Genomic DNA, 19,831 nt, shown 5'->3' with positions numbered 1-19,831 from the left:
ATGAGACCAAGAGGAGTCAAAAAGACATACTTTATTAGCCTTCTCTATGTTTGAACTGTTTCTCTGTCCCCCTTTTCCCAACGCCGCTCATCTCCTGTAGGGCAGTATGTCGCCCAGGATCCTCTACGTGGTTCTCAAGGTGGGAGAATAAGAGGGTTGTCCATTTGAGCTGGTCCTGGGCACTCAGCAGAGCGTTGTTCTTTTGAGGGGAAAGGCAGGACAACCGGCTTCCCCTCCATAGGGTCCAGGAAGAGGAAGGAGACATCCAGTGGTTCTCCTTGGGGATCTGTGGTTAGATCCAGCTGCACAGGGAAGGCCTCAACAGGGTCCGTTCCCTGGGAATCTTCAGCCTTGTTATCCAAGTCAGGAAGGTACTGGACAGTTCCTTTGGGCACAGCTTTTAGCTGATGAGTTGTCTGCTGGGGCTCTTCCGCCTTGAACAGGTTCACAGGTCTCGGGTTAACAGTAGGGTTTTCACCTCTAGGGGTGGGAGCCTGAAATAAGAATGCTTTCAAATAAGGGAATGTCCTCCAAGAAAATTCCTGCCATGCCTGGTACTAGATTATGCTGTTCTGTGCCTTTCTGATGGAATTTTCAAAGGGAGACTAGCTAGATGGGCCTCTGATTAAAGGGCTTAAAGGAAATTCCCTGGCATCTAGTAGTTAAGACTCCAGGCTTTCACTGCCATGGGCTGTGGTTCAACCCCTCGTTGGGGACCTAAGATCCCACAAGCTGCATGGCCAAAAAAAAATTTTAAATAAGTAAATGGTTAAAAAGCAAAACAGATAAGGGCCAGGGGGAACCAAACCTTTAGAAGCTTGACTGTAGGCTTCACAAATTTCAGAGCTGAACAATGATCCAGAGAGGTAAGATGGCTTGTTCAAAGTCCCTAGTAAGGTGTCTCCCCACTCCTAGTAGTGGCAGAAGAAGCCACCTCTGGTGATTGTTTATTCTGTGCCAGGCCCAGGGCAGTGCCCTTCAACCAGATCCTCTGACCTGTTTCTCATGGGGATCTGAAGGAGGTAGGTATTGCAATCCAATTCTATAGATGAGGCAACCAAGACTCAGAGAGGTAGGAAATTGTCCATGTTCACAAAACTTGTAGGTGGCAGAACAGGACTGGAACCCAGGTGGCCTGTCTCAACCACCCTTTCAACTACACCAGGCTGCCTTATGGTAAGTGCTCAATAAATACTTCTGAAAAAGGATTCAGTATTTCCATGGAAACAACTTCTACCTATGGTTCAGGGTAAGAGTCTTTGGGACACTGAATTTAATATCTCAGATGCCTGAGCCACTCAAGCTACAGGGGTCTTACTTATGCTATAGGGACCATGTTGTAACTAAAAGAAAGGGTGACAGGTTTTTCTTTTAGCTACCCTGTGGATGTGGCCTTAGGACACCCTGAATAAAGTGGTGATCATGGATTTTAGGAAAATAAAAGGAGAGGGTAGGGTAGGGGCAACTAAACTAATCTGCTCTTTTATTCACAGAAAGACAACCGATTAGACTAAAAAATACCTCTGATTCAAAGAAGTCACAAGTCACGGAGACCGACTTTTCTGAGTGTCGTTCAGTAAGAGAACCGTGGCAAATACCAACAGGCTAAAAAAAGGAAAATACAATGTCACATGTGTATTACGATTATCAATGATCATAAATGGAAATCAACTTGCTTTCTGATTACATAGACACACAGCCAATCAACACTTTGATGCTCCTACCATGCAATAGGTAGGCTCTGAGCCAATTCTTTAGCTCATCCCTACCAAATAATCACCCAAACTAGGCTAAATTACCTCCAATGAGAGAAACTCAGGATTTCTTGAGGAACAAACTCTATTAGAAAATTCTTTGTATTGAGCAGAAATCTGTGTCTATAGAACAGACACAGAAATCTGGGTCTATCTCTTGGCCACACTTCTACCCTTGGGTCAACTAGAAAACTTGTTTTCATCTCTCATATAGCAGCTCTTTATGTATGTTCCACCTGAGTTTTTGCTTCTCAGACAAGACTACTCTCATCTCCTTAAACTTTTCTTTATTTAAAAATAAAATAAGTTTGTTTTCTTATTAGAAATGTAATAAACAGTTATTTAGAATATGGATAAACAAATAGAAAATAAAAAGACCTGTAACTACATGAAAGGTACCCGTTTCCTGCAGTGATTTGATTTCTTTTCTTCTAACATTTCTTCCTATGCATACATAATTTTTCTTCTAGAAAAATAGAATTATACTCTTCATAATATTTTATAACTCTCTTTTGTCATTTAACAATATATAGTAAAAATCCATCTATGACACTGAATAGTTTTCTATGATTTTCTTTATAATGGCTACCTAATATTCCTCTGTGTTATTTAACAAGTTCTCTTTTGTTAGAAGCTGGATTGAACCTAATTTTTTTTTTTTGGCGGTACACGGGCCTCTCACTGTTGTGGCCTCTCCCATTGCGGAGCACAGGCTCCGGACGCGCAGGCTCAGCGGCCATGGCTCATGGGCCTAGCCGCTCCGCGGCATGTGGGATCTTCCCGGACTGGGGCATGAACCCGTGTTCCCTGCATCGGCAGGCGGACTCTCAACCACTGCGCCACCAGGGAAGCCCTGAATATAATTTTTTATGTTTAAACATTGAAGCTATTTTCATATATCCTTAGGGTAAATTCCTAGAAGAGAAACTTTAGAGTCATAGAGTATGCATTTTTTTCAAGTGTAAACAGAGGGCCAGTGTAGACCAAGAGAAAATTACAACTGCAGGTCCAGTTATGTAAAAGACTTTAAACTCTTTTCTCTATTTCCTCTCTCATTCTTCCTGGAACTTGGAAGAACCATAGTTAAATAAATGATTGCAGGAGGGGGAGAAAGAGTGAAAGGACAGACCTTGACTCCTTCCTCACAGCAGGTTCTAAGCTCTAGGTCAGGCTTGAGCTACAGGGAGGAGAAAGCTTTGAATTGGATGTGAGATAGAAGTTTTGATTCAGAATTGACTAAAAGGGATTTTTAATACCTGAAAGTGAATCTTAATAATCAAAGTGAAATTGTTCTTATTACTGAATATAACCAGAAAGCTATGTGATCTGCCCAAGATGGCATTGAGAAGTGAGAAAGGGAGATTCTACAGAAGATGATGAAGACATTTTCCCAATTATTCCTTAATATTCAATTGACTGGTTATGAAAGACTTTTGAGAGACATAGTTCAGATTCAAAGACACACATGGGTTGAAAATTAAAAGATGGAAAAAATTTACAATGCAAACAGTAATAAAAAAGAGCTGGGAATGGCTATACAAATATCAGACAAAATTTACTTTAAGACAAAAATTGTTACTAGTGACAAGGAAAAACATTTTATAATGATAAAAGGCTCAATTTATTAGAAAGACATAACAACTATAAATATAATGCCCCTAATAATAGAGCCCCAAGGTACATAGGCAAAACCTGACAGAATTCAAGGAAGACATAGATAATTCAACAATAATAGTTGGAAACCTCATTTTCAATAATGGATAAAACAAGTTTGCAGAACATCAACAAAGAAACAGAAGTCTTGAACAACACTATAAACAAATTAAACCTAATAGACAATTACAGAATGCTTTACCTAACAACAGCAGAATACACATTCTTCTCAAGTGTACATGGAACTTTCTCTAGGATATACCTTATGTTAAACCATAAAACAAGCTTCAATACATTTAAAAGAATTGAGATCACACAGAGTACATTCCCCAACCACAATGGGATGAAATTAGACATGAATAACAGAAGGAAATTGGAATTTTCACAAATATGTGGACATTAAATAACACTCTTAAATAACCAATTGGCCAAAGACGAGATCACAAGGAAAATTAGAAAATATTTGGAGATAAATGGAAACAAAAACAACATGTATAACTTGTGAGATGCAGCTCAATCGTTTCTTAGAAGGAAATCTGTAGATGTAAATGCTTATGTTAAAAGCAAATAAAGATTGTAAATCAATAACCTAAACTTCTACCTTAAAAAGCTAGAAAAAGAAAAGTAAACTAAGCCCAAAGCAAACAAAAAGAAGGTTACAATAAAGAGTAGACAGGAAATAAATGAACTAGATAATAAAAAAAGAACGGAGAAAAAAATGAAACTGAAAGTTGATTCTTTTTTGAAAAATTTAATAAAATTGGCAAAGCTTTAGATAGACTAAGAAAAAAATGACTCAAGCTACTAAAATGGGAATTAAATAGGGTACATCACTTCTAATCTTTCAGAAATAAAAATGGAATACTATGAACAATTGTATGCTGGAAAATTGGATAACTTAGATGAAATGGACAAATTCCTAGGAAGATATGAACTACCAAAACTTACTCAAGAAGAAATATAAAACCTGAATAGACTTACAACAAGTAAAGAGATTGAATTATTAATCAAATAATCTTCCCACAAAGGAAAGCTCAGGCCCAGATGGCTTCACTGGGGAATTCTACCAAATATTTAAAGAAGAATGAACATCAACCTTTCACAAATTCTTCCAAAATAAAACAGAAGAGGAGGGAAATTTTCCCAATTCATTATATGAAGCCAATATTAAACTCATATGAAAATCAGGCAGATATGACACAGAAAAACTACAGACCAATGTCTCTTATAAATATGAGATTAAATATCTTTAAAAGAAAAAAACAACCACTGGTGAACTGAATGCAGGACTTCCCTGGTGGCGCAGTGGTTAAGAATCCGCCTGCCAGTGCAGGGGACATGGGCTCGAGCCCTGGTCTGGGAAGATCCCACATGCTACGGAGCAACTAATCCCGTGCACCACAACTACTGACCCTGCACTCTAGAGCCCATGAGCCACAACTACTGAAGTCTACGTGCCTAGAGCCCATGCTTCACAACAAGAGAAGCCACCACAATGAGAAGCCCGTGCACTGCAATGAAGAGTATTCCCTGCTTGCTGCAGCTAGAGAAAGCCCACACGCAGCAACAAAGACCCAACACAACCAAAAATAAATAAATAAACTTTTTAAAAACTCTGAATTCAGAAACATATAAAAGGGGTTATACACCATGATCAACTGTGATTCATCCGCAAAGCACAAGTCTGTTTTAATATAAAAAAATCATTGTTATGTAAAATACTAATAGATTAAAGGAGAAAAAGAAAACCAAACGATTATCTCATTAACACAGAAAAGGCATGAGACAAACTCTAACACTGTTTTTTGATAAAAGCATTCAACAAACTAGTAGGACTAGATGGGAACTTTCTCAACTTGACAAAAAAGCAGCTATAAAAAGCCTACAGTTACCATCACATTAAACGATGAAATACTGAATGTTTTCCTCCTAAAATCAGGAATAAGATAAGGATGTCTGCTCTCCCCATCTCTATTCAGCATTGTACTGGAAGTTCTAGTCAAGAAAATGAGGTAAGAATTAAAAGTCATTTAGATTGGAAAGGAAGAACTAAAACTATTTGTAGAAGACATGATCTTGTATACAGAAAATCCTAAGGACTCTACCAGAAAACTATTAGAACTATAAAAATGAGTTCAACAAGGTTACAGGATACAAGATCAAAATATGAAAAATCAATTATACTTCTACATATTTGCAATGAACAATCCAAAAATAAAATTGAGAAGACAAATACATTATATTAGCATCAAAGAGGAAAAAATACTTAGCTATACAAAAAAGTGAAAGTTTTGGACACTGACGACTACAAAACATTGTTGAAAGAAATTAAATAAGTCCTAAACAAATGGAAAGACATCCCATATTCATGGGCTGGAAGAATTACTAATTTTAAGATGACAGTACTTACTATATACATTGGTCTACAGAGTCAATGAAATCCCTATCAAATTTCCTGCTTTTTAAAGATAGAAACTGACAAGCTGATTCTAAAGTTGATTTATTATGAAAATGCAAAGAATCCAAAATACCCAAAATAATCTTAAATAGGAAAAACAAAATAGGAGGGCTCAGACTTCTCAATTCAAAATTTACTACAAAACTATAATATTGGAGATAGTGTGGTACTGGTATAAGAATAGATATGCAGATCAATGGAGTAAAATTGAAGGTACAAAAATAAACCCTTACAGAGAGAGCAGATAGCAGAAGCAAGAAGAATTACAATCTTGCAGCCTGTGGAACAAAAATCACATTCACAGAAAGATAGATAAGATGAAAAGGCTATGTACCAGATGAAGGAACAAGATAAAACCCCAGAATAACAACTAAATGAAGTGGAGATAGGCAACCTTCCAGAAAAAGAATTCAGAATAATGATAGTGAAGATGATCCAGGACCTCAGAAAAAGAATGGAGGCAAAGATTGAGAATATGCAAGAAATGCTTAACAAAGACCTAGAAGAATTAAAGAACAAAGAAATAGAGATGAACAATAAAATAACTGAAATGAAAACTACACTAGAAGGAATCAATAGCAGAATAACTGAGGCAGAAGAACGGATAAGTGACCTGGAAGACAGAATGTGGAATTCACTGCTGCAGAATAGAATAAAGAAAAAAGAAAGGCAAAGAAATGAAGACAGCCTAAGAGGCCTCTGGGACAGCATTAAATGCAACAACATTCGCATTATAGGGGTCCCAGAAGGAGAAGAGAGAGAGAAAGGACCAGAGAAAATATTTGAAGAGGTTGTAGTCGAAAACTTCCCTAACATGGGAAAGGAAATAGCCACCCAAGTCCAGGAAGTGCAGAGAGTCCCATACAGGATAAACCCAAGGAGAAACACACCAAGACACATAATAATCAAATTGGCAAAAATTAAAGACAAAGAAAAATTCTTGAAAGCAGCAAGGGAAAAATGACAAATAACATACAAGGGAACTCCCATAAGGATAACAGCTGATTTCTCAGCAGAAACTCTACAAGCCAGAAGGGAGTAGAATGATATACTTAAAGTGATAAAACGGAAGAAGCTACAACCAACATTACTCTACCCAGCAAGGATCTCATTCAGATTCGATGGAGAAATGAAAAGCTTTACAGACAAGTAAAAGCTAAGAGAATTCAACACCACCAAACCAGCTCTACAACAAATGCTAAAGGAACTTCTCTAAGTGGGAAACATGAGAGAAGAAAAGGACCTACAAAATCAAACCCAAAACAATTAAGAAAATGGTCATAGGAACATACATATCGATAATTACCTTAAATGTGAATAGAGTAAATGCTCCAACCAAAAGACACAGGCTTGCTGAATGGATACAAAAACAAGACCTATATATATGCTGTCTACAAGAGACCCACTTCAGACCTAGGGACACATACAGACTGAAAGTGAGGGGATGGAAAAAGATATTCCATGCAAATGGAAATCAAAAGAAAGCTGGAGTAGCAATACTCATATCAGATAAAATAGACTTTAAGATAAAGAACGTTACAAGAGACAAGAAGGACACTACATACTGATCAAGGGATCAATCCAAGAGGAAGATACAACAATTATTAATATATATGCACCCAACATAGGAGCACATCAATCCATAAGGCAACTGCTAACAGCTGTAAAAGAGGAAATCAACAGTAACACAATAATAGTGGGGAACTTTAATGCCTCAGTTACACCAATGGACAGATCATCCAAACAGAGAATTAATAAGGAAACACAAGCTTTAAATGACACAATAGACCAGATATATTTAATTGATATTTATAGGACATTCCATCCAAAAACCGCAGATTACACTTTCTTCTCAAGTGTGCATGGAATATTCTCCAGGATACATCACATCTTGGGTCACAAATCAAGCCTCAGTAAATTTAAGACAATTGAAATCATATCAAGCATCTTTTCTGACCACAATGCTATAAGATTAGAAATCAATTACAGGGAAAAAACCGTAAAAAGCACAAACACATGGAGGCTAAACAATATGTTACTAAATAACCAAGAGATCACTGAAGAACTCAAAGAGGAAATCAAAAAATACCTAGAGACAAATGACAATGAAAACACGATGATCCAAAACCTCTGGGATGCAGCAAAAGCAGTTCCAAGAGGGAAGTTTATAGCTATACAAGCCTACCTCAAGAAACAAGAAAAATCTCAAATAAACAATCTAACCTTACACCTAAAGGAACTAGAGAAAGAAGAACAAACAAAACCCAAAGTTAGCAGAAGGAAAGAAATCATAAAGATAAGAGCAGAAATAAATGAAATAAAAACAAAGAAAACAATTGCAAAGATCAATAACACTAAAAGTTGGTTCTTTGAGAAGATAAAATTGATAAACTATTAGCCAGACTCATCAAGAAAAAGAGGGAGAGGACTCAAATCAATAAAATTAAAAATGAAAAAAGAGAAGTTACAACAGACACCGCAGAAATACAAAGCATCCTAAGAGACTACTACAAGCAACTCTATGCCAATAAAATGGACAACCTGGAAGAAATTCTTAGAAAGGTATAACCTTCCAAGACTGAACCAAGAAGAAATAGAAAATATGAACAGACCAATCATAAGTAATGAAATTGAAACTGTGATTAAAAATCTTCCAACAAACAAAAGTCCAGGACCAGATGGCTTCACAGGTGAATTCTATCAAATATTTAGAGAAGAGCTAACACCCATCCTACTCAAACTCTTCCAAAAAACTGCAGAGGAAGGAACACTCCCAAACTCATTCTATGAGGCCACCATCACCCTGACACCAAAACCAGACAAAGATGCTACAAAAAAAGAAAATTACAGACCAATATCACTGATTAATATAGATGCAAAAATCCTCAACAAAATACTAGCAAACAGAATCCAACAACACATTAAAAGGATCATACATCAGGATCAAGTGGGATTCATCCCAGGGATGCAAGGATCCTTCAATATATGCAAATCAATTGATGTGATGCACCATATTAACAAACTGAAGAATAAAAACCATATGATTATCTCAATAGAGGCAGAAAAAGTTTCTGACAAAATTCAACACCGATTTATGATAAAAACTCTCCAGAAAGTGGGCATAGAGGGAACCTACCTCAACATAATAAAGTCCATATATGACAAACCCACAGCAAACATCATTCTCAATGCTGAAAAACTGAAAGCATTTCCTCTAAAATCAGGAACAAGACAAGGATGTCCACTCTCACCACTATTATTCAACATAGTTTTGGAAGTCCTAGCCATGGCAATCGAGAAGAAAAAGAAATAAAAGGAATACAAATTGAAAAGAAGGAGTAAAACTGTCACTGTTTGCAGATGACATGATACTGTACATAGAGGATCCTAAGGATGCCACCAGAAAACTACTAGAGCTAATCAATGAATTTGGTAAAGTTGCAGGAAACAAAATTAATGCACAGAAATCTCTTGCACTCCTATACACTAATGATGAAAAATCTGAAAGAGAAATTAAGGAAATACTCCCATTTACCATTGCAACAAAAAGCATAAAATACCTATGAATAAACCTACCTATGGAGACAAAAGGCAAAAGTTTCCTGCCTAGGCAGAAAACTATGTCTACTGATGAAAGAAATTAAAGATCATACCAACAGATGGAGAGATATACCATGTTCTTGGATTGGAAGAATCAATATTGTGAAATTGACTATACTACCCAAAGCAATCTACAGATTCAATGCAAGCCCTATCAAATTACCAATGGCATATTTTAAAGAATTAGAACAAAAAAATCTTAAAATTTGTATGGAGACAAAAAAGACCCCAAATAGCCAAAGCAGTCTTGAGTGAAAAAAGTGGAGCTGGAGGAATCAGACCCCCTGACTTCAGACTACACTACAAAGCTACAGTAATCAAGACAATATGGTACTGGCACAAAAACAGAAATATAGACCAATGGAACAAGATAGAAAGCCCAGAGATAAACCCATACACCTATGGTCAGCTAATCTATGACAAAGGAGACAAGGATATACAATGGAGAAAAGACAGTCTTTTCAATAAGTGGTGCTGGGAAAACTGGACAGCTATATGTAAAAGAATGAAATAAGAACACTCCCTAACACCATACACAAAAATAAACTCAAAATGGATTAGAGACCTAAATGTAAGACCAGACACTATAAAACTCTTAGAGGAAAACATAGGAAGAACACTCTTTGACGTAAATCACAGCAAGGTCTTTTTTGATCCACATCCTAGAGTAATGGAAATAAAAACAAAAATAAACAAATGGGACCTAATGAAACTTAAAAGCTTTTGCACAGCAAAGGAAACCATAAAAAAGATGAAAAGATAACCTTCAGAATGGGAGAAAATATTTGCAAATGAATCAACAGACAAAGGATTAATCTCCAAAATATATAAACAGCTCATGCAGCTCAATATTAAAAAAACAAACAACCCAATCCAAAAATGGGCAGAGGGCCTAAATAGACATCTCTCCAAAGAAGACATAGAGATGGCCAAGAAGCAAATGAAAAGCTGCTCAACATCACTAATTATTAGAGAAATGCAAATCAAAACTACAGTGAGGTATCACCTCACACCAGTTAGCATGGGCATCATCAGAAAATGTACAAACAACAAATGTTGGAGAGGGTGTGGAGAAAAGGGAACCCTCTTGCACTGTTGGTGGGAATGTAAACTGATACAGCCACTGTGGAGAACAGTATGGAGGTTCCTTAAAAAACTAAAAATAGAATTACCATATGACCCAGCAATCCCACTACTGGGCATATACCCAGAGAAAACCATAATTCAAAAACACACATGCATCCCAATGTTCATTGCAGCACTACTTACAATAGCCAGGTCATGGAAGCAACCTAAATGCCCATCGACAGACAAATGGATAAAGAAGATGTGATACATATATACAATGGAATATTACTCAGCCATAAAACGGAACGAAATTGGGTTTTTTGTTGAGACGTGGATGGATCTAGAGACTGTCATACAGAGTGAAGTAAGAGAAAAACAGAAAGAGAAAAACAAATATCGTATATTAATGCATATATATGGAGTTAGAAAAATGGTACAGATGAACTGGTTTGCAGGGCAGAAATTGAGACACAGATGTAGAGAACAAACGTATGGACACCAAGGGCGGAACGTGGCAGGGGGTGTGGTAGTGGTGTGATGAATTGGGAGATTGGGATCAACATGTATACACTGATGTGTATAAAATTGATGACTAATAAGAACCTGCTGTATAAAAAAATAAATAAAATAAAATTCAGAAAAAAGGGCTTCCCTGGTGGCGCGGTGGTTCAGAGTCCGCCTGCCGATGCAGGGGACACGGGTTCGTGCCCCGGTCCGGGAAGATCCCACATGCCGCGGAGCGGCTGGGCCCGTGAGCCATGGCCGCTGAGCCTGCGCGTCCGGAGCCTGTGCTCCGCAACAGGAGAGGCCACAACAGTGAGAGGCCCGCGTACTGCAAAAAAAAAAATTCAAAAAAAAAAAAACCTCTTACATTTATAGTCAGCTGATCTTCAAAAATATGTCAATACAATTAAATGGGGGAAATCATAGCCTTTTCAACCAATGGTGCTGGGACAACTGGAGATCCACAAGCAGAAGAATGAAGTTGAACCTCCTACCTCATATCATATACAAAAATTAACTCAAAAATGGGTCAGAGGGGACTTCCCTGGCTGTCCAGTGGATGAGACTCTGTGCTTCCAATGCAGGGACAGGGGTTTGATCCCTGGTCGGGGAACTAAGATCCCGCATGCAACTAAGATCCCACATGCCATGCAGTGTGGCCAAAAAAAAAAAAAAGAAAGAAAGGGTCAGAGACCTACAGCTAAAACTATAAAACTCTTAGAGGAATACAGAGGAGTAAATCTTAATGATCTTGGGTTAGGTAATGGATTCTTAGATATGACACAAAAAGCACATTCAACAAAAGAAAAAATATAAAGAAGATTTCATTAAAATTAAAAAATTTTTGTACTTCGAAGAACATCATCAAGAAAATGAATAGACAAATCAGAGAATGGGAGAAAATATTTGAAAATCATGTATCTGATAAGGGGATTATATCCAGAATATGTAAAGAATTCTTACAATTCAACAATAAAAAGATAAATAATCTAAGTTTTAAATGACAAAGGATTTGAATAGACTTTCCTCCAAAGAATACATACAAATGGCCAAAAGCACATTAAAAGATACTCAATCATTAGCCATTAGGAAAATTCAAATATAACCAAAATGAGAGACTACTTCATACTCAGTAAGATAACTATAATAAAAAGGACAGATAATAATAACAAGCATTGGCAAAAACATGAAGAAATTGAAACCCTCACATGTTGCTGATGGGATTATGAAACTGCTGCCATCACTTTGGAAAACAGTTTGCAGTTAGTTAAAAGGTTAAACACAGAATTCTCATATGACCCAGCAGTCCCACTCCAACGTGTGTACTCAAAAGAAATGAAAACATATGTATACATAAAAACTTATACACAGGGAATTCCCTGGCCGTCCAGTGGTTAGGACTCGGTGCTTTCACTGCCATGGGCCTAGGTTCAACCCTTGGTTGGGGAACTAAAATCCCGCAAGCCAAAAGAAAAAAAACTTATACACAAATGTTCATAGTAGTACCATTCATAACATCTCAAATGGGGAAACAACTCAAATATCAATCAACTGTGGAATGGATAAACAATACATGGTATATCCATGCAATGAAATATTGTTTGGCCATTAAAAGAAATGAAGCACTGATATATCAATGCTGAACAAGGATAACCCTTGAAAACATTTTGCTAAGTGAAAGAAGCCAGACACAAAAGGCCACATACAGTGTGATTCCATTATATAAAATGTTCAAAAAATGTAGTCACAGAGTCAGTAACTAGACTAGTGGCTTCCCGGGGCATAGGCGAGAGGGCAAGGGGAATGACTGCTAATGGATATGGAGTTTCTTTTTGGGCTGATGAAAATATTCTAAGATTAGATAGTGGTGATGACAGCACAACTCTATGAATAGACTAAAAAACACTGACTTGTACACCTGAAAAGGGTGAATTTTATGGTGTGTGAATTATATCTTAATAAAATTTTATTATAACTAAGTGAATAAGGGGGGAAAAAGGCTTGCATTTTTCCTAATTGTGCTACAATACATTTTGCCAATTGACGTTCCTACTAGGTGTGCTTGAGATAGTTTCAGGGCACCCTCCCCATCTTGGCTGCATTCTTTGAAAGAAGCCCTGTTTCACTTTGTCCTTCTTAAAGAGTGGTCCAAGGAATGGAACACCATGCTGTATTCCAAATGTAACTGGGTCTGTTTGGATAAAAGCAGGACTACCACCAACCACTGAGGAGAGTTGTCTATATTTTTATAGCCTCCTATGATCATTTTTTGCAAAGCCATCACATTGCTGATGAAAACTGCATTTACAATCAAATATTATTGCATCTGGGCCATCTCTAACTAGTCAGTTGCTCCTTAAGGGGAAGAAAAGTGTCTCATGCATTACAACACTTCATGTATAATTTATGCTCAATAAACATATATAGATGATCTGTGAGCACAAAGCTTAAATTATGAAGACATTCAACAATACTCACCACAGAGTTAGGGGGCTGAAGTGCACAGCTGCTAGCCTGGGACTTGGTACATGACTCTTGGATTAAATATTCTACAAAGTAGGCAGCGCCAAACACCCACTGGTAGGAGACAAGAGGTGAGAAATAAAAATCAAACCTTCTCAAGTGGAGAAATGAGTCAGGTTTGGCAACATTATATTTACAGAAACCATACATTCCCAGAGTCATTGTCAACACAGGTCTCTTTTTGTCCCTGTAATCCCCACCATGATCAAACCATGTATTATGATTTTGTTGTTTAGAAAACATATTCACCATACCTTTCTTCCCTTCTTAAGGATTTAACTGGGCTCTAAAAACCTTCCCCTGGGGGAGCTTATTTTTCCTCATGTAAATTTGTTTTTAAATTAGCTTTTCTCCATATGATAGATATCAACATAATTCAGGTACAAATGAACATTTCCCCTAACCCATAAAACTCAACATCCACTCCTGTACTTAAAACACAGAGTAGAACTTGACTTGCTAAGTGGTCCAAGGTCAACCAGATATGGGAATGTGGTAGTAAATAGTGAACCTAAGTAGAATAACCCAAGGAGACTATGAGTCCATTTCCCTTCTTGCCTTCAGGGCAATGAAGTAAAATCATACCACACAACTCTAACAGAAATCCCATGGAATGACTCAGAAACTAAAACATGATTGAATGTGCATCAGGGTTACCAAAGGTAGGGAATGAAGCAAAGGCTCTTAGGGTTCTAATCAAAAAGAGGGCCTCGATAGCGATAGCAACAGTTATGAGACATATTGTTGTAACTGGCCTTTCAGCCTCACCTGCTGAGAAGTCTTGGTGATTTTGACGAGAGAATACTGCTTCGAGGGGCTCTTATCGTTGTATCTTGCAAGAGACTCAGTAGCAGTTTCCAGGAACTTGGGGTCTGACAAATCATGGGGGCTGGAGCTGGGGCAGTCAGGGCATATCATGGTAATCTTGCTTCGAGAAACTGTTGATGCCAAAGGGAGCAAGTTTAAAAATAAAACTCCTTAATGATACATAATCCTATAAATCATATGATCACAACAGAAGCAGAGATTGAAAGAAAAAAAGATAATGCTCAGCTTTGTCAAGGATGGAGTGGAAAAGCATTATTTAGAAAGAAAGTTAGCTTACTGCAGAGTTTTCTGCAATGAGCGTGTATTACTTTCATAATTTAAAAGGAAACAAAGCAATATTTTTTCACCTTACGCAAATTTTTTTACCCTAGGAATTTAGTTAAAAAACACATAATATAGTACAGTTGACCCTTGAACAGCACGGCGGTTAGGGGTGCTGACCCTCCAGACAGCCAAAAATCCCAGTTTAACTTTACATTCAGCCCTCCGTATCCACAGTTCTGCAACCATGGATTCAACCAACTGCATACAGTGTAATATTACAGTATGTATTTAGTGAAAAAAAATCCATGAGTGGACCATGATAGTTAGTTCAAACCCATGTTGTTCAAGGGTCAACTGTATATTGGTATAAAAACATTCTCCTAATTAGCTCAATATCTTCCACCATTATTGCCTCTGTAAAGCAGACTGAGTTGGGATTTCATTACCGTCATGTTTTATTTACCTTTTAGTCGCCAACACCTAACATAATGTCTAATGCATGGTTGGTGCTTAGTAAATACCTGCTGAATGAATGAGTGAGTGAATGACATACGGAAGGTGGAAGCACACCCTCTTTGGTTAGAAAATGCAAGTAAGCTGGAAAATAAAAGTTGATCAAATCACTGTATGACTGGATAGGATAATCACACTAATGGTACAGCTAGAATGTCTGATTGGAGGAGCTGGGGGGTGGCAAAACTTGTATAAAAGTCAGGCTAGGAAACTTGTCTAGCAGTTGTTTTGACAAAGCAAGCACACTGTTTTGATCAACTGTGTGTTTATTTGGATGTATTCGGGCATTTTGTGGGGAAGTTACACCCACAGCTGTCACTCCCGGCACCATCCCCACATGTCATTTCCTGACCTCCCATACTTCAGGTATCTAGGACTTCCATTTAAGACCTGATCCATTTTATTGGCTGTTGTCCTCTAATTTAGGCGAGTCTCATCTTCACAACCAGGAAGGTTTAGATCTGTTGCCCTCTCAAAGGAACCAACGGCATTATTATCACCTAGAGCTTGTTAGAAATGCAGAACCTCAGGCCCTGCCCCATACCTATGGAATCAGAATCTGCACTTGAACAAGATCTCCCAGGGGAGTCACACACACACATAATAGTTTGATGAGTAGCCATATCCTATTTTCCCATGCCATGGATGCTTGCTGTTCAAAGAGAGACCCAGAATGAATGTATGTATTTATTAATTTATTCAATGATATTACAGACTCCTTACACTTGATAGGAACTGGGGGAGAGTTGTAGCAGACAGGAAGAAGGGATAAAACGTTCTACACAATATAAGACAGAAGACCCCAAATCAAGGCAGTGCATGGTCTGTACTCCATGAATGGTTAGGTTAAAGTTGTGTAGGGCTGTAGAATAGGAAAGCACCACTTTTTGTTTGTTTTTTGAGGGGAGGGGGAGTTTCTTGAATAGAGAACGGTGGGGGAGGAAGCAGCATTGACAATGATCTTTAAAGAATGCTTATGAGTTCCAAGGGCAGAGGTTATCAGTGGAGGGCATCCTCAGCAGAGGGAGAAGAACAAACAAGATGCAGAGATTGGAAAGTGTGATGTGTATTCAGAAAATAGTGAGCGATCCAGTTGAATGGAGGGCAGAGTTGGTATAGTCAAGGGAATAAGGCAGAAATAGCTAGAAAGGAAGCCTGGGGACCAGTCAAAGAGGTTATGCCATTTATGTCCGACTGAAAATTTAGGATTTGATGTAGGACACAATGTAGATTAATTGTGGGAAGAGGAGCAGTGCAAGTGTTGGATATATGAAGAACTTGGCTTTGGAATGAATAGGAAGTAAGGATGGGAGAAACCCTATACACTATAGCATAGTATAGTTAAATACTCTTTTTCCATCTATTATTAAAATGCACAAAATCAAAGTGATCTCTTACCTGGGCGAAGAGTACAATTATAAGCAGGTAAATAGAAAATTCTTCTTGCCTTATTAACGTAAAATATTGCTTTGCATTGACCATAAACCTGGAACCAACAAATACATTTTATGACGCAGTGGAATGAACTAAGACTTTTAAATACCCCCAGAATGAAATTGGACATTTCTTTTTTTTTTTGCGGTACGCGGGCCTCTCACTGCTGTGGCCTCTCCCGTTGCGGAGCACAGGCTCCAGACGCGCAGGCTCCGGACGCGCAGGCTCAGCGGCCACGGCCCACGGCCCCAGCCGCTCCGCGGCATGTGGGATCTTCCCGGACCAGGGCACGAACCCGTGTCCCCTGCATCGGCAGGCGGACTCTCAACCACTGCGCTACCAGGGAAGCCCTGGACATTTCATTTTTAAAGAACAAGAAACTTAAGGTCAATTTTAGTAGTTTGGGGTGGGGAAACGGCCAGCTGATCATTAAACAGTTTAACCTTCTCCTGAGACACAGCTTGACTTCTTCCCAGCCTCCTTCCTGCTTAGGTGAGACTGTGTGTAACTGAGTTCTAACCACAGCATGGTGAGCAGAAGTGATGTGTAACCACTTCCAGGTCTAGCCCATAAAGCTCTCCCATGGGCTATCTGTCCTCCGTGCTCTTTCCCTTTCCATAGCTTGATGCAGATAAGCATGGTGACCACAGAAGCCACGCGCTGAAGGCAGCAGAGTCTAGGGCCACAACATGGAAGGTACCTGGGTCTCCAAATCACTCCTGGAGGAAGGCCCCTTCCTGATCAAGAATTTCTATTTTGAACTTCATGTGAATGGGGATCAACTTCTATCATTTTGCAATCAGTATACGCTTTTTAGTGTATGTGTTATAGCAGCTAGTGTCACCTTAACAAATGTAATTCACAATACGGTAAATAGACTATTTGCTTTTCAAAACCAGGTAGGTGCAGTTTGACGAATTTGGTTAAATGATTAGAAAAAGATATCTTGGTCAAATAGTTGACTTCTAAACACTTATATCACACTCCTGTACTCATAAAATTTCATATAAATTAATGAAAATAATCTCAGGATAATTGAGAACCAAATGAAAACTCACTACGTTATTTTCAAGCCTCTTCTATGGTCATCTTTAATAGGATCAATTCTGACTCCCTTTAGGTTCTATGATTCCAGGAAATCCTTCCATGGAAACTCTGAGAGCTCCCATACCATAGCCCTCCCTGTGTCCAGCCTCAAATCTCATATCAGTGTTCAGTGAAACAAACTAAAGCAAAATAAAACAAATTAAAAAGTTCCCCCTCCATTACTTCTACAGTTTTCCTTAGACACACTTCTAGAGCACTACGCTTCAGATCTTTTTTTCTCAATTTAAACACTAGCTCAGAGCCTACAGAAAGGTCTTGGAGGTAGGAAATAATTTGGGGGCAACTTTTCAATTCTGGTGTTATGACCCCAGTGGGAGCCTCAGACACGCCTCTGATTAAACTCTATTTTGTCTGTAGAATTGGAATAACCACATAGGCACCCCGCCAAAGAGATTTTAAAGAGGGACATTTAAAGATGGTACACATTGAACCATCTTCATGCTGTAGACAGAGAACACCTAGTTTTCCCCCTCGAGCTCCTGGACACAAGTACTCACCGATTTATGAAAGACCCTCACCCCACAATTCTTCCACGACTTCCTGCTGAGCACATGGCAGCCAGTCTCTAACACGTCCAGCGTGAAATAGAACAGAGACCCCAGACCAGCCTGTGGGAAGGGGAGGAGAAATGCACAACCCACATGAAGCAGAAACCCCTAAAGACCAGCAAAAAAGGTCCCTGTTTTATGGCAAAGCCAAAGGCTATGACGTTTGTGAAGATTTCTTATAAACGGTGGGACACACGTTTCTGAGCAGATACCGTTAGCACTTGTTTCTAATAACAGTAAGAACCTGTAGCACCCTGGCAGAGGAGAGCAACATGTACTCAACAGGGTTTCTGATTTGGAAAACACCTGCCAACAGGTGTCTCTGGGTTCCCGTGCCCTGGCCAGCCTCCCCAAATTGTGCAAACACCTGCCCCAGAGGGTACTGCCACTTACCTCTTGTGGGTGTTCACGGGCATCGCTCACTCGGTTGAGGCTCAGCACGTAGCCATCCTTTCGGTCCCTGTTGATGTCCTGCAGGATGAAGTTCGCGATATCCAGCACATCTGAGCTGTTGCAGCCAAGGGAGAAGAGAGGTGGGGGGCCGGGGACTGGATGGGGTGGAGATCGAGCCCCACAGCAGGCGGCCAGGGCGCAGAGCGCCAGAGGTAGGAACAGACTCATCCTGTCGGGGGCAAGGCCCAGGAGGGGTCAGTATGCAGAGCTGCAGGCACCGGGCTGTATATAGGGCTCTGAGGCCAACTTGAGCAGCTTTGTGATTACAAGCTAAACCAGTGATCAGGTTTTGAAGCACAATGTCCTATTTTATCTCTTTGAATTCTAAATGTGGATTTCCCTGAGTCAGTACTTTGGATGGGATTTGCCACTATCTGTAACCTTAGACCCCTGAGTAATCTCACATTCATGTATACATGTAAACAGATGTCAGTTTCCTAACCGTTTCCCAAGAAATCAAAATAAACCCTTGGGTCAAGGCTCCCAAGAGGTCATGATTGAGTTCTGGTTTGTGTCCAGTGCTCCAGCTGAGTCAGAATATGCCCCTAGCACCTTGCCTCTAGCTGATGTCCTGGCCACACTGATCTTTATCTCCATCTTGGAGCCCAGAATCACGGTGCTAACGGGGCTCAGTGACTTCATGCTCCACCTCCCAGGATCACCATTCTTGTTATATCTGAAAAAGGGCTTTAACCCCATATCATCTACATAAAGGCCCCCATGAGATTCCTAAAGCACTTTGGGATCTGGCTAGAAACAGTTTTGTTTAGCATACATACAGATGGCCAATAGGCACATGAAAAAATGCTCAACATTGCTAATTATTAGAGAAATGCAAATCAAAACTACAATGAGGTATCACGTCACACCAGTCAGAATGGCCATTATTAAAAAGTCTACAAATAATAAATGCTGGAGAGGGTGTGTTGCACTGTTGGTGGGAATGTAAATTGGGGCAGCCACTATGGAGAACAGTATGGAGCCTCCTTAAAATACTAAAAACAGAGTTGTCATATGATCCAGCAATTTCACTCCTGGGCATATATCCAGAGGAAACTCTTAATTCAAAAAGATACATGCACCCCAATGTTCTTAACAGCACTATTTACAATAGCCAAGTCATG

The 19,831-nt window shown here is 39.0% G+C and overlaps 1 protein-coding gene across 1 annotated transcript; it reads right to left on the bottom strand.

Moving 5' to 3' along the window:
* Window positions 1-19,009, bottom strand: FETUB (fetuin B). Its single transcript, XM_004278468.3, has 7 exons — window positions 18,648-19,009; window positions 18,204-18,314; window positions 16,564-16,651; window positions 14,329-14,498; window positions 13,516-13,614; window positions 1,522-1,605; window positions 1-494 (listed from the first exon to the last, which is right to left on the bottom strand). Exons 1-7 carry the CDS (start codon window positions 18,873-18,875, stop codon window positions 135-137), a joined length of 1,140 nt encoding a protein of 379 aa, XP_004278516.1. The 5' UTR covers window positions 18,876-19,009; the 3' UTR covers window positions 1-134.
* Between the last annotated feature and the right edge of the window lie 822 nt (window positions 19,010-19,831).

This window comes from Orcinus orca, chromosome 5 (assembly GCF_937001465.1).
Source record: "Orcinus orca chromosome 5, mOrcOrc1.1, whole genome shotgun sequence".
NCBI lineage: Eukaryota > Metazoa > Chordata > Mammalia > Artiodactyla > Delphinidae > Orcinus > Orcinus orca.
The sequence above is the reverse complement of the archived record's forward strand: the minus strand, read 5'-3'. Positions and strand labels throughout refer to the sequence as shown.

Bases quoted from the DNA above. Each gene is read 5' to 3' on its own strand.
- FETUB (XM_004278468.3), bottom strand. From the start codon at position 18,875: ATGAGTCTGTTCCTACCTCTGGCGCTCTGCGCCCTGGCCGCCTGCTGT. The intron at 16,652-18,203 runs GTGAGTACTTGT...TGTTGGTTCCAG, and splicing joins TGAGGGTCTTTCATAAATCG to GTTTATGGTCAATGCAAAGC. The intron at 13,615-14,328 runs GTGAGGCTGAAA...GTCTCCTACCAG, and splicing joins TCACCAAGACTTCTCAGCAG to TGGGTGTTTGGCGCTGCCTA.